Source organism: Thalia democratica, chromosome 8 (assembly GCF_965202585.1).
Source record: "Thalia democratica chromosome 8, ktThaDemo2.hap1.1, whole genome shotgun sequence".
NCBI classification, from domain to species: domain Eukaryota; kingdom Metazoa; phylum Chordata; class Thaliacea; order Salpida; family Salpidae; genus Thalia; species Thalia democratica.
The window spans coordinates 28456824-28471292 of record NC_139172.1 but is presented as its reverse complement, the minus strand read 5'-3'; the positions used below and the strand labels follow the sequence as shown (position 1 = coordinate 28471292).

Sequence of the window (14469 nt, the reverse complement as noted above, 5' to 3'; positions counted from 1 at the left end):
AAGGCTGCATTATTTATATTTTAAAATACTTGTTTACCTCAAGGACTTTATTGACACACTAAAACTTTTTATTTAAATTTTGTTTACTTAATGAAAATAGCACCATAAGTATGTACAACAATTTTTTTAAAGCTTTTTTATCAAATTTAAGCTGACTCAGGCCAGATGTTTTCTGCCCCGAAGAGTAGCAGCACTTAAAATCCAATCAATAAAATGTTGTGCTTGCTTATATAAAAATAATAAAACTTTAGATTAAACAGCTACATAGAGAAATGTTAAAGATTTTGGGGAGAGACGGGAGCACGGAAGAAGACCAGGGCCCTTCTGTTGATTCCGCAGATCCAGAAGAAAGAATACTAGCCAGGAGGCTGAGAATAGCAAAGAGAAATGAGCAAATCAGAAAGTATTGAACTTTTAACTATATTTTTGTTATTCAGGATTTTTTTATGATTTAAATTAAAAATTTGTTGTCAACTCTTGGCTCACGTTTGCAATTTTGTTTGAACTATTTTTACTTGAGATTATTTATTCCACACTTACAGAGAAATTTTCCGTAAAGCTCATTTCTACTTTTCGATTTTTTCCTTGCTCACTCACACAGGGAGCAGCTTGGAGATGAGAAGCCGGACAGCAACGACGCGGATGAGGAGGAGGCGAGGGGGAAGGCGATGAAGCAGATCGAGGAGAGCAGCGTGAGGCTGGAGAAGCTGAGGGACGACGGCATGCTGCTGGTGACCAACGTCAGGACGGCCAGCGACGCCAGGGAGATGCACCACAAGTTGCAGGACAGCCAGAGGAAGCTGGACAGGTCGGTGTTGCGTTGTGGTGAATGTTTGGTAGGGAGCTTTTTAGGGGTTTGCAAATAAAGTTGATCTTATGAGATTTTGTTTGTTGTTAAAGTATTGTACTTCTCGAACAGGATTTTTATTTAATTTGTGTAAACTGTCAAGGAGAGTAGTTTTTATAAATATGTGAAACTACAAAATACCACAATTGTTCTACTTGAACGATTTTTTATTTAAACAACAGTGTTTCTATCAATTATATAATTGAAAATAAATGAAAGCTAAAATGTTTAACCAATTATGTGATAAAAATATAAAGTTTTTTTTAGCATTTTGGATAATAATAAAAAATACCTAGAGTACTTGATTTATTTTATGTAAATCAGGGTTTCCCAATTTTTTTTAAAAGACTCCCTTTGAAGAAACTTAAAAGCTATGGCCCCCAGGGTTTCATAAAAATTACCCTTAAATATGCCTAAAACTTTTATATATTATTTTTTGTTCTTCATCAGTAACTCTAGAATACCTAGTGTAAGTTTCAAGTTATCAAGGCCTCATACCCCTTCTTTCTCTTGCAGTTTATGGCCCCCTAAATTTATAAGATAACCCACTATAGCAAAACTTGATTTGGATGTTTAAACTATCTTTTGAAAACCTTTAAACTCAAACTTGACACAGAAACGAAAAACTGGAGGCGGAAGCAAAGACGTCTGCAGAGAAGTTCAAAGAGATTAGTGGCAAGTGGCAGAGTGCACGTGTGAGGGAAGTCCCCTACATGCTGCACAAATTGGTGGTGGAACAGCAGAAGATGTGCCAGATGGTGGTGGAGGAAAAAAACAAGATCATCAAGCAGATTCAAATTGTAAGCGTTTTGATGATTTTAAGTGTAAAGTTTAACTAGTTGGTTGCTTGTAGTTTTCCTTTTTAAATGTTTTCAGTTGAAATATGTGTCGTTTATGTTAATTAAAATTTTTGAAGGCTAATTTTAAAAAGTTTGTAGTCGAAATAACTATTAAGTATTTTAGTCATAATTTTTTAATTACTTTAAATTTGTACACATCTAAGTATGGAAATCGTTTGAAGTATTTTTTTGTTAAAGTATATATGCTTTTATACCTATTTAAAATTTCAATTTTCTTAAAGCTGCAAAGTTAGTAAGGTTACATATGTTGTAAATGTTTTAACTTTATAAATATTGAAAGTTAACTTTAATTTTTGTATCGTGTTTATTTTTTCAAGATGATCTTGTAAAAGTTTTTAAATTTCTAGCAAAACAGTTATATTTTTTTATAATGTATAATTTTATAATACTATAGGTCATGAATACAATGGAGCTTATAATTTAATTTATATTTGATTTTAAGCGGTATGTACTTTATTACAAATACATCTCTTGAAAAAAAAATCAATCACTAAAATTAGTTATCGAAATTATTTAAAGTCTGAGTTTCAGCTAGTACTTTTTAACAAGACTTTTTTTATTATTAAACATTTTTTACATATGTTTTTCACTACAATTTATTTACATACTTTACGTTTTTAAGATTACAATAAAAGTTCTTAACTTATAAATAATTAAAAAAGATAGAAATTATAGAAAATAATATTTGTTTATAATAAAAAGTAATAACTGTAAGCTTTGTACAACGGTATACTTACAATCATTGTTTGTTTACAATTGTAATTTTAATCATTAATTACAATCAACTGTTACAATTGTTTGTTTCTTAATTTATTTTTTATTTTCATTTTTTACTTTCATTTTACCCCTAACCCTTACCCTTGGTCGGTAAGCTATTCTCGGATTTGATCGGTTGGGAATTGTGCGGTCCCCGTTTACAACTTTTTATCACTTTGTTCTTCGTTCTAAAATGCTTAATAAAACCATTAAACCTTAAAAATTTAATGAATATTTTTAAGCAGGTCTATAAAGGTCTATCAAAATTGACTATTGACACTAATGTTTTAATGATAACTACGTATAGGTTTTAAAGAACCTTATGAAATTGTTACTGAAATATCTAACTAAAGTCTCACTGGGCCGCTGCTCGTATTTTTCAGCAAAAAATTTCACATTTACGTTTTGTTTAATTAAAAAACCTCAACTAACGCATAAAACGTTAAAAATAGGAAAAATATTAAAAAAATACAAACTGCAGGATTTGAAGAACAGTGACGACGAGTACGTGAAAGACGTGAAGAAGCAGAACGAGAGCATCGACCTTCTGGTGGAGAGGATGGAGGATCAAGTGAAGCACATGAAGAAAAACTACAGCGACGAGCTCCACCTCATTGAAGTTTGTGATAATATGAGTAAAGTTTGCGTTTTGTTCATTAGACAGCGTTTTTAATTCATTTGTTGCAAAGTTTGATTGTACACGCATGTTTTTATACAACTATTTTAATTATTGTTAAAGCTTCAATGCAACTTAAAGTTTTTGATTGTTTATGAATAGATTTAATATAGTTATATCGGGAGTTGACTAAAATAAAGTTTGTTTATTTAATTTCAAAAACAGTTAAGCCAGTTGTAGAACAATTAACGCTTTTTTGATCTGTGCATACTTTTTATATGCACTAAAATAAAACAAAATCTTTTCTAATGTTTCTCAAAAAAGTTAAGTAAGTTAAATGCACACTTGAATTTCGTGCACACTTTTGAACAGAGGGTGTTCGTAGAGGAGAGGGCGGACGTGCTGCAGGCGAACAGGCGCAAGTTCGACAAGCTGCTGAAAACGAGAGAGGCGCAGGAGGAGGAGCTGATGCGGTCGAGATTCGAGAGAGTGGAGGATTGCGAGCGCCAGCTGGACACCTTGCGGATAAACGATCAGGAAGAGTACAACATGGTGAAGATCAAGCTGGAAACCGACGTTCAGGTGGGTGTTGTTGTGCTTGAATAAATAAATAAGGATTTATTATCATTTTATGTTTTTAACATAATTAAAGTTGACAAGATTAGTTTTGATTTTGCTTTAGGAACTTTTTTGTTGTTTTTGTAAAGAAAAGATTAGTGATTTTTTTAAAAATAAACTTTTGGTTAATTTTATATTATGAAAAGTTATATTGCTAGCTTGAAAAAATCTATAGTTTGTATAATATTTTTTGTATCTTAAGGTCTATTAAAGTACAGTATATACTGCACTAGACTACTAAATGAATAAAGAACTCTTAAATATTTTTGACGCAAACTAATATTTTACAAACATGTAGATCTTAGAGCAGCAATTACAACAAATGAAAGCCACTTACCAACTGAATCAAGAAAAATTGGAGTACAACTTTCAAGTTTTAAAGAAGAGGGATGAAGAAAACATGATAACAAAAAATCAACAAAAAAGAAGAATAACCAAGTATGCTTACAATAAGCTAAACACAAAATTGCATTTTTTACCTTTTATCAACTCAGTAAATTTTTTACTTTTGCAAGTTTAGTTATCATTTGATAAGTCAACTTATCATTTGCAAGTTTAGTTAAGCTTATTGAAAATGAAACAAGCAATAAAAACTTTAAAGCTGTAAGAATAAAAATGTTGTTGCCAGATTGCAAGATCAGGCCAACAAGCTGAACACTAAACTGAGGAAGCAGCAGAAATTTTACAAAGACGAAAATCAAATGCTGACCGAGGAGTACCACAGAATAGCCAGGCAGTACAAGGACCTTCATAAGAAAATGAGGTTTCGTTTGTAGTGTTTGTTGAAAATTTTGTAGTTGGAAAAGTCAACTAACTTGTTTAACTGTTTATTTTTATTTATAAATAGTAGGGTGCTTATTTTTACAGCTACTTTTGATTTTCCAGCTGGAAAATTTATATATTTTTTAAATATCATAAAAACACTCTGTACAAAATTTTAGATGATTTTAAGAAACCTTCACCTTCGCACCAACCGATTTTCTAAAAATCACCCCAATGCAAAACGTATGGGATCCAAAAATTGCGACCTTGGATTTTTAAGCTCAAATTTCTTTTACATGTGGCTAGTTGTCACACAAACACACTGTGAACAGTTTCAAACGAATTAAACAAAGTTTATGGTGAAAATTCTTGTTTTAAAAAAAGACTGGAAAAACAAAAAAAAAAAAAAAAAGTGAAAAAAATTACATAAAATCTAGAAATTCCACCATAAAACTTTCTTTTATTCGTTTTAAATTGTTCACGCTGTGTTTGTGTGACAACTAGCCACATGTAAAAAATATTGAGCTTAAAACTCCAAGGTCACAATTTTCGGATCCCATACATTTTGCATTGGTGTGGTTTTTAAAATATCGGTTGGTGCGAAGGTGAAGGTTTCTTTAAATCATCTAAATTTTTGCACAGAGTGTTTTTATGGTACTTCCGAAACATGAAGTTTTTTCTAGCAGGAAAATCAAAAGTAGCTGTAAAAATAAGCACCCTTATAAGTAGTTTAGTTTAGTTTAGCCAGGGTCAGCAAACTGCCGTGGCCCCACATTAAAACTTAATTTCTATTAAGTGTTTTAATTTGCTAAAAGACATATATTTTGAATTTTTAAGGTTATCGTTTTAAATAAATCTGCCCCTTATTTTAATTATAAGAACCAGTTAAAAATAGGTTTTTAAACATTTTCAATTTGTTAATGTTTTAGACCTACTCCTGAGCTACGATCGATTTGATTAGTATGCGATTTATCTGTACCCAACAGTAAATACAAATTGTACTTACTTTAAATAAATTGATAGCTTAATTAATCTTACGATGTTAAATATTTAAGGCCAGGGTGGCCACTTATACTGGAATCCTGGAAAAACCTGGAATTAGACAATTTAGGTTAAAAAACATGGAAAAACATAGAATTTGAAAAAATAAAAACCTTAAACTTAAAACAATTTTTAAATGTCAAGTAGTGAAATTTCGATTTGAAACCAAAAGTATATTACAATATAGATGAAAATTTTTTCTCATTGTCAAAATTTTTTTATTAAAAAACACATTCAAAGTAGCTTAGTACTATGTTTTCAATGGTGTTATACTATTTAACACAGTTTTTTACTTAAAACTTAATTTTTAATTAAAAATATACTCAAAAACGTGTACTTTCAAAAGCCTGGAAATAGTTCAGAAAACCTTGAAGAAATCTTAGGTGTAGGATATTTAACAGCAAATTTTATTCAACTTTTGTTGTTGAAATTTCTCTGACAAATAATTGAATAAAAAACATTAAAAGTATTAATGTAATTTTACAACCCACAACTCAAATACTAAAGCGAAAGGTTCTCAAAAAACCTTGTACCTTGGAAAAACCTGGAATTTTATAAATTAAAAAAAACGGTAAGTTTGAACAAAAATCACAAAAAAAAAAACAGAAAATTGTGGAATTTTCAACAATTTTTACATTGAAATAATAAAATTTAGATAAGATAACAAAAATCGATCATAAACAAAAAAATGTTTTACTTTGAATTTTATTTGTTATAAAAAAATTTAAAGTAGCATTACATTATCTTTTCAATTTTTATTTACTGCAGATTATAATTAAATGCAGATTTTCCATAATTTATTTTTTACTTAAGAAGTACATATGTAAAGCGACTTAAGTGTTTTTCGCACGAACCTTATTGTGTTTTTATAGGAATTGTTTAATTCAACTTACACTCAAGCTTTAACTAATAGTACATTTAACTTCTAAGGTATGTATAGAGAAAACTTTATTGAAAATTTGTGTTGAAACCTGTTTTTGACATACCGTCAAAAAACCTTCAAACGCACTTCTACAACTCACAATTTCGACACTGAAATAATTTTCAACAAAATAACCTTTCACGGCGTTCGTATTTTCGCAGGAACTTCAGCCAGATGGACTACAAGAGGTTCTGCGACATCTGGCTGATGAACGAGGCGGAGTTGAGGAAGCTGGTGGAGAAGGTGGTGATGGCGGACAAGTGCATCCACGAGCAGCAGCTCGGCGTGGAGTGGAAGCAACCCGACATGTGAGTAATATGCTGGTTGAAAATGCTACATGTTAATTGGGGTATGCTATCAAAATCCACCCTATTTTTTTTCTTTATTTATTAATTTAATTTATATATGTTTCGTGTTTGTGTTTTTATTTTTATTTTTTTTGTTTTTTTTATTTCTTTTGCACTATCATTGAAACCCCTTACCCTTACCTTCGATCGGTAAGCGGTTATCAAAATTTACTGAATGGATTTTGATCGTGTCCTGTTAATGGGTACTTGTAGCTGGAGCACTGGCTAGAAGGGGTCGGCAAAGTGCGGTCCATGGGCTACATTCAAAATTTTTTTTTTCAAATTTAATACCATTTTGTTTTCAAAAAACATTTGAAGTTTTAGCGTTATTTTTACATGGCTTGATTAAAGGTTTATAAAATCCCAAATTCTGTTGTACTTTCTTTTCTTTTTTGTTTGCATTATTTTTAAAGTTCTAAGAAGAAAGTTAGTTGTACAATTATATTTTTTATGCACCGAATTTTTTTCTTCTTAAATTTAAAACTTATTTAATTGAACTTTCTCAAAGCTGCCAAAACTTTTACACGCTCGGTAATTTTAACTATTTTTAAATATTGAAAACAAAGATATTTTTTACTATTACTTCTACATCATACATATAAAACTTTTTCAAACTAACAGGAGTTTCGCTAGCAACGTGGGTCCGCTGAACAAAGTGAAAGTTCAGAAAGAACAGGAAGTGAGCGCGAGCGAGTTCGTGCAGCAGGTCATCGCCGGTAAAAGCCAGGACTTCAACGTAAGATGCTTATATGATATTTTGAAATTTTACAAATATAGTACAGTAACCTCTCGCATCTTTACGCACTCATGACGTTATGCACTCTCGTTTAGTTACGCATTTTAGAATTATAAAAATTCTAAAAATAAAAATTTAAGTTTTGTTAAAACTACAAAAATTGGGTTTTTTGTATATTTATATTTTAAAATACGTTTTTAAATGCTATATCACCTCTCTATATCTTTTGACTTTGTTAACTTATGTTCCTTGACTAATTGATAAACATTTAGTTATACCTCAGTATATCAGAAATGTTTTTAACAATAAGAGACTAAATAAAAATTCTGAATGAAATATTGACTGTGTTAAATATTGAAAGCATAATGAAACAATGAGAGTTTAAAACACAAATAAATAATACACTACTCTTGCCCTATATATAAATAAAGCAACACAAATCTAACATAGATACCACACCATTTTTTAATTGTAAATAAATTTTTAGTTATAAATTGTATTGGCTAAGTAGAATAGAATATAAATGTTAAGTATGATATAAGAAATATTTAAAATTAGATAAAATCTACTTACTTAAAAAAATTTTCTACACGTATTAATATTTTAAACAAGTTTAAATCCTTTTTTTTAATATATGTATAGTTTTATCTTTTGTTTTCATATTTATTAATAAAGTAAACTAATTGTTAAAGTGGGAAAGTCTCCAGTCTGCTTTTAACTAAAAACATCCATTATAGTAAGTATATTTGGTACCTCTCGTATCTTTACGATCTCTCGTATCTTTACGCACTTTTTCTGTGGACACAATGTGCGTAAATAAGCGAGAGGTTACTGTAGTAGGCAGTGGCGTCGCGTGGTATTTTTCCTAGGTGGTGCAGAAAAAAAAATCGAGTTGCCGGTGCTCGATTTGCCCTTACTTGAGTTGTACCTGCTCGAGTTGCTTCTGATCGAGTTGATTCTGATCGAGTTGCCTCTTCTCGAGTTGCTTCAGCTCGAGTTGCCTCTGCTCGAATCACCTCTGCTTGTGTTGCTTCTACTCGAGTTGCTTCTGCTCTAGTTGCCTCTACTCGAGTTGCTTCTGCTCGAATCGCCTGTGCTTGTGTTGCTTCTACTCGAGTTACCTCTGCTCTGCTTAGCTTTGTTTTCATTTTTGTTTACAAAGCTTGTGGAATGATACTTAAGCCTGTACTGTTTTAGGGAGTTTTCAACTTAGCTTACTTACCGCAAGATATTGATTTTGCGGTAATTCTTGATGAAGTTTTGCTTTTTTGATTTCATTTTCGGCAGTCAGGTAAGAGTTTGCGGCAGTGAAGTGAGCAAAATGGTCGTTTTCTAAATGGAGTTTAATAAGAGACTTTGTTCTAAAAAATAACGAAAACGTTATTGATACTTAATTTTATCTTACAAAATTAAAATGTGATGCAATTGCGGCAGTGCAAAACCCCACGCAACGCCCCTGGTAGTAGGTAATCAGTTTGTACAAAACAAAAACTAAACAAAGTTCATGTTTAAAAAAACAACTTTTAAAAATGTCTTTGTTAAATTTACTTCTTGATTTTTACAATGAAATATCAAAAAAGTTACCACCCTCATAATTTTTTTGCAGGTTTCAGCTTCCGTGATAAGGAACCTGTTGGAGGTCATTTGCGACGAAGGGGGTTTTCTCGTGGAGGACAAGCTGAAAAAGTTGCTCGCCCCACTGCAGAACGGTGAAAAGTCACTCATCAAAATGGACGCCATTTTCAAGGTTACTTTTTTGTTGATTTTTTAACTAGCATTCTGTTTTTAGTTTATTTTTGTACGGAGTTTATTGCGTAAAAAAATTAATTTGGCTGATAAAATGGAGTTGATATGTAGTCACCGATTATAGTTCATTTTTGTACTGCTTGTAATAATTTTTTATTTTTATAATCATAATGAGAAAAAAAATTACCTGTGATACTAAATTGTAAAAATGCTTGACAATTAGGTGGGTGTTAGTGTGATTTCTAAACATTTTAATAGTTATGTTTTTAAGACTTAAAAACTTTTTTTTCCCTTTAAGTAGCATTTAATAAAAACGATTTTGCCTTGGAAAAAAAACTTTTTTATTAAATTATTATATTTCTGCTTAATAATTACTTAGTACCCACAGCGTGTACAACGTTGTATGATGATTTAAAATATTTTTAAGTTTAAGATGAAACAATAAAGTTAAACTTTGTGTTTTTAAAAAGATTTCTTACTTGTTCTAAGACAGTCTCTTATACTTTTTTGAGAATTTCACTGTACTTTTGTTCATTTTTTTCACCTATTTACGGCTGATAAATTATATCCGCACGCAGGCGCTGCACATAACGACGGACGAGGACGTGCGAACTATGACGTCATACTTCATTCGCAACTTGAGGGCGATAGAGCTGGGTTTCCAGCCGAACCGCAGCGAGATGATGCTCAGGGGAGATGAAGGTTGTCTGAACTTTTTTTTAATCAAAAGTACTGTTAACTTTTTTAATCCTTGGTAAAAGAATTTCAAGTAATTTTTCAAACTTTAAATAGTTTTTTCCATTCAAAACTGTTTACAATGTTTAAACAAATTTTTCGTAGTCTTAAAGCTATTTTAACTGATAAAATCTTTTTCTAGCTGAAAACACTGCAAGCGAGGCTTCATCTAAAAGTTCCGTTTCGAGCGTCTCAAGCAACTCGGACAATCAAGACAACGTCAGCTTGCGTTTGTTTCCATTTTATTTGTATTTACTTTACATCAGCCTTATTTTTGTTTTAAAGACTGTAAGTTTTATCACTCCAAGAATGTATGGCTTGCCAAAGATACATAAAAAAGATTAGTACAAACATACTTACGTAACAAAGATACTTGTACCTTTGAGACCAATCTTGTCCATGGTTATCGCTGCTCAACATAAATTAGCGAAATTTCTGAATGTATAACTTGATTTTGTTTTAGAATATTTCTCTTCTTGTATTTTCAAAGATTCATTTACTTTTGCAGATCAAATAAAAAGTAAAGGTTTATGTATGGCGTTTTTTGATGTCAAAAGTCTATTTACAAATGTACCACTAGATGAAGTTATCAACTAGTGGAGTACATTTTACATTTAACTCACAAATGTGTTCCCAAAACGGTGGAATAGCCATGGGCTCCCTATTAGGGCCAACTTTGTCTAATATATTCATGGGATTTATAGAAAGAAAAGTAATCTCTGAGTACAATTTGACTTATTTCAGGTATGTTTACGACTGTTTTGTGTTAGGAAAACATGATAAATAGATTGATGGACTCTTTTGTGTTTTGAACAGAACACATTCATCAATAAAATTTACACCAGAAAAAGAAATTAACAACAACGAATTAGTTTTTTTCGACGTTTTACTTAAACAATACAGAAATAAATATTTGACATCTGTGTATAGAATGAAAATTTTTACTGAAAACTATTTAAATTTTAATTCGTTTTGTAGTATGAAAAGGAAAAGAAGTTTGATAAGAACGCTCTGCCATCGTGCGTATAAAATTTTTTCAAAGAATTATGCTGGTAAAATAAATCTGATAAAATTGATACTAAATAAAAATGACTATCCACGAGAACTACCAAACAAAGTTATTAATTTACAAATTAAAAGTTTAAACAAAATAAAGCCAGCAGAACCGGAAAAATGTTCGATTACTTTATTATTACTTTATGTCAATGAGAACTGAAGAGTTATAGAGAAAAATATCAACCAATTAATAAGTAAATATTATCACTCATCAAAACCTTATCATTTCATATCTAGACCATTAATTAGACCTTGGGGCAAAGATCCGATATTAGAATATAAAAAATAAGGTAGTTTATCAGTTTAACTGCTTCTGTGAAGACAGTTATGTCGGTTTGACTTCAAGGCAATTTGGTAAAAGGATAAAAGAACATATTCTAAAAAGTATTGATGAATTTTGTAAAGTGAGTAATAAAGAAAATAAATCTAAAAGAGTAGTAAATGCTTCAAAAAGATCTACTACTGCAGAACACTTAGTTAATAACCCTGATTGTGCAAGTAGTTATAATTTAAAAAGGTTTAAAATTATTAAAAACTGTTATAGAATTTTTTATTAAATTAAATTTCAGGCTATATGTATTTTATTAAAAAATCTAAGTTGTGTAAACATAAGGATTATGATTATACTGTTTCTTTATTTTCATAAATAGTTTTATAAAGTGTTACGTATGTTTTATTTATTTTTAGTTTCATTGTAATTACAATTACTTATTTATTGTTAATTACCATTTGCTCATTATTATTACTTTTACATTGATAACCTTTTGACTATAGAAGATGGAGTTTAAACTTTATTTTACTGTTTAGTAAAAAACTGAAGAGTAAAGCACGAAGTATATTTTATTATGAAAATTTGAGTTACGTGTATCTTTAAACTAAATTAAAGTTTTGACATACTTTTCTTTACAATGAAAAATGTAATTTTTTAACGTCCACCAAAATTATTAAGTATTCTTGCATGAATTTGAAGATTTTTTTTTATAATGGTACAAAATTATGTATTTAGAATATTATTTTGATGATACACAATTTTTTTTTTCTTTGCATTTAAACAGTTATTATTACGTCACAGACTTGGAAGACGGTGAAGTGTCAATAAATAAAAACAACATTTTGTATGTTCTCAGGCAGTTCGTTAATGACTACATCAAGCCGAAAAAGTCAGTTTAAGTTTTTAGAACTTTTTTTTTGAAATCAAATTGTACGTTTTCAATTAAAGTACTTGTATATAAACATCAAAGCATATGGTTTATTTTATATTCAACTAAATCAAGTTTGTAAATATTTTAAAGGATTACTTTTAATACTAAAGTTAGTTTGTTTAAAAATAATCAGAGTTTCTTCAGATAAACAATTAGAGCATAAGTTTTAATGAAAGATTTGTTAGCAAGGTAATTTCATAACAAATTGACTTCACCACCATAAAAAAATTTCAAAGGGAAACGAAGAAAAAGTCCCTTTTGTCGTCGTTCGCGGCCAGCCTGGACAGGGACACTTCGATGGACCAGAAGTACTGGAAGGACATGTCCAACGTGATTGGCGAGTCCAAGCTTAAATTGTGGGACGCCATTCTCGGCTCGTTTGAAAAGTACCAGTCAGTTTGTTGTTTTCAAATGACACTCTAGTTTTACTTTTGCGCTGCTTGGTAATTTTGTCTACTAGGTTCAATTTTAATGTTAAAATTTCAACATTGAAAATATTTTAGAAATATTTGTTTCATATGTAGTTGAAATTTCAGTATTTTTTCTGATCGTAACAATTTAGATATCTGAATTATATAATTATGTTACTTGCTATACGGTTGTTAAATAAGGTACAACTTTTTTAGTTTATTCTATAGTTTTAAATACAAAGTTTATGACAGTTTATAAGGTTTAAAACTGTTTGTTTGTTGTTATTTATTGTACAGTAATCTTCGACTTGTTAAATTTTAGTAGCTTTCTAACTTATTTTCTTGATTGTGTTCGTCACTAATCGATATGTAAATTCTTACTTTAATTAAAAAATAAATTAAACGAATTTGTTAGTTTCAGTTATGCTATTGCCCCTAAAAACCTACTAATATAAGTTTTCAAATCAAAAAAAAGTTTTAATAATTCAGCAAAGTACTGGATGCGAGATCAAAGAAGATTGTTGAAAACGAGAAACTGAGAAATCAAAATGCCGAGCTGAGAATGCTCCTGCATCAGTACATCACATCTAAAGTTTGCAACTAAATAATGCTTTTCTTTTTGTTTGAACACATTTTAATAATACTATAAGAAACTTGTGAATTGTTTTTTGAACTATGTTACACTTATAGTTTTAAAACATTCATACCCGCTTTTTGGAGCAAAAAATTAAAAATATTGATTTGTAAAGAGGTGTTAAAATTTCAAAAAAAATTACAGGTAAACAACGAACTTGAAATTCCTCCCACAAGAGTCATGCAGTTCGAAGCTTGAATGTTTTCAAAAGAAAATTATTACATCTGTATTTTTATTCTGTGAATTTTATCTACTGTGCGAGTTACACTGCTGTTGTGAAAACTGTGATTTAAAAAAAAAATATTAATAAAAAGTGTCTGTAATTTTTTAATAAATGACTTTTTAAATTTAACACAAAAACTTCTTTGATCGTTTTAATTGTATGTTTATATATAGCTATGTATAAAAATAGAAACTGTAAACTGTTAGATATCAAGAATAAAGTTATTGAATGTCATTTACTAGTTACAACTCTTATTCTTAAACTTATTTAAAGTACATACAAATATACTTTTTTACATAACACATCAAATTTAGAATTAATTTTGTACAACTGTATTCATCAATTTTGATTCTGTTCTACCAATAATAAGAACAAGAAAATTTTGTATATGTTACAATATATATCTATATGTTTAGTATAGGTTGGAAAGTACAAAAAAAAACTAGTTTATAACTAATTTTACCGTATAAAAACTCGAGCTATATTTTGCTAATTACTTTTTTCTTAAGCTTAAACGTCAAAATTATTAAATTAAGAAAACTGCTAGGCCAGAGGTGGGCAGACTGGGCTAAATGTGGCCCACCAAGAAAAAGTATTTAGCCTGCGATATGCTTTTAGGTTAAAAACAAATAAACAGTACAAGCTAGTTTTACAACTTTTGTGATGAAAGTTGACAAATACAATCTATTTTTTCTTTAGAGTTGACTACCTTTATGTTAATTTAGCTAAAAAATTACTCTTTTACATCTATACTCTTTTAATTTAAAGTAAAATATTTCATAAATAATGTGAAGTTCATCTTCCTGAGCTGCCGACCAAAGTTTTATTGAACAAACTTAACTTTGTTAATTAAAGGAGTTATCACACATAATACTATTATTTTAATTTAATTGTTTAAATGCTAATTTCCATGACTGTCACATATCTTTTTTTAGATTTATTTAAGCACTGACGAGGT

At 29.8% G+C, this 14469-nt stretch overlaps 1 protein-coding gene across 1 annotated transcript; it reads left to right on the top strand.

Annotated features, from left to right (window-relative positions):
• Nucleotides 1–256: 256 nt before the first annotated feature.
• Nucleotides 257–13644, top strand: LOC145842029 (dynein regulatory complex protein 1-like). The gene is made up of 16 exons (XM_082949377.1): nt 257–403; nt 602–808; nt 1464–1647; nt 2945–3082; nt 3452–3661; nt 3996–4135; nt 4326–4460; nt 6584–6730; nt 7391–7505; nt 9112–9252; nt 9830–9953; nt 10129–10215; nt 12115–12202; nt 12481–12636; nt 13144–13246; nt 13433–13644. Exons 1-16 carry the CDS (start codon nt 273–275, stop codon nt 13484–13486), a joined length of 2160 nt encoding a protein of 719 aa, XP_082805503.1. The 5' UTR covers nt 257–272; the 3' UTR covers nt 13487–13644.
• Nucleotides 13645–14469: the final 825 nt, after the last annotated feature.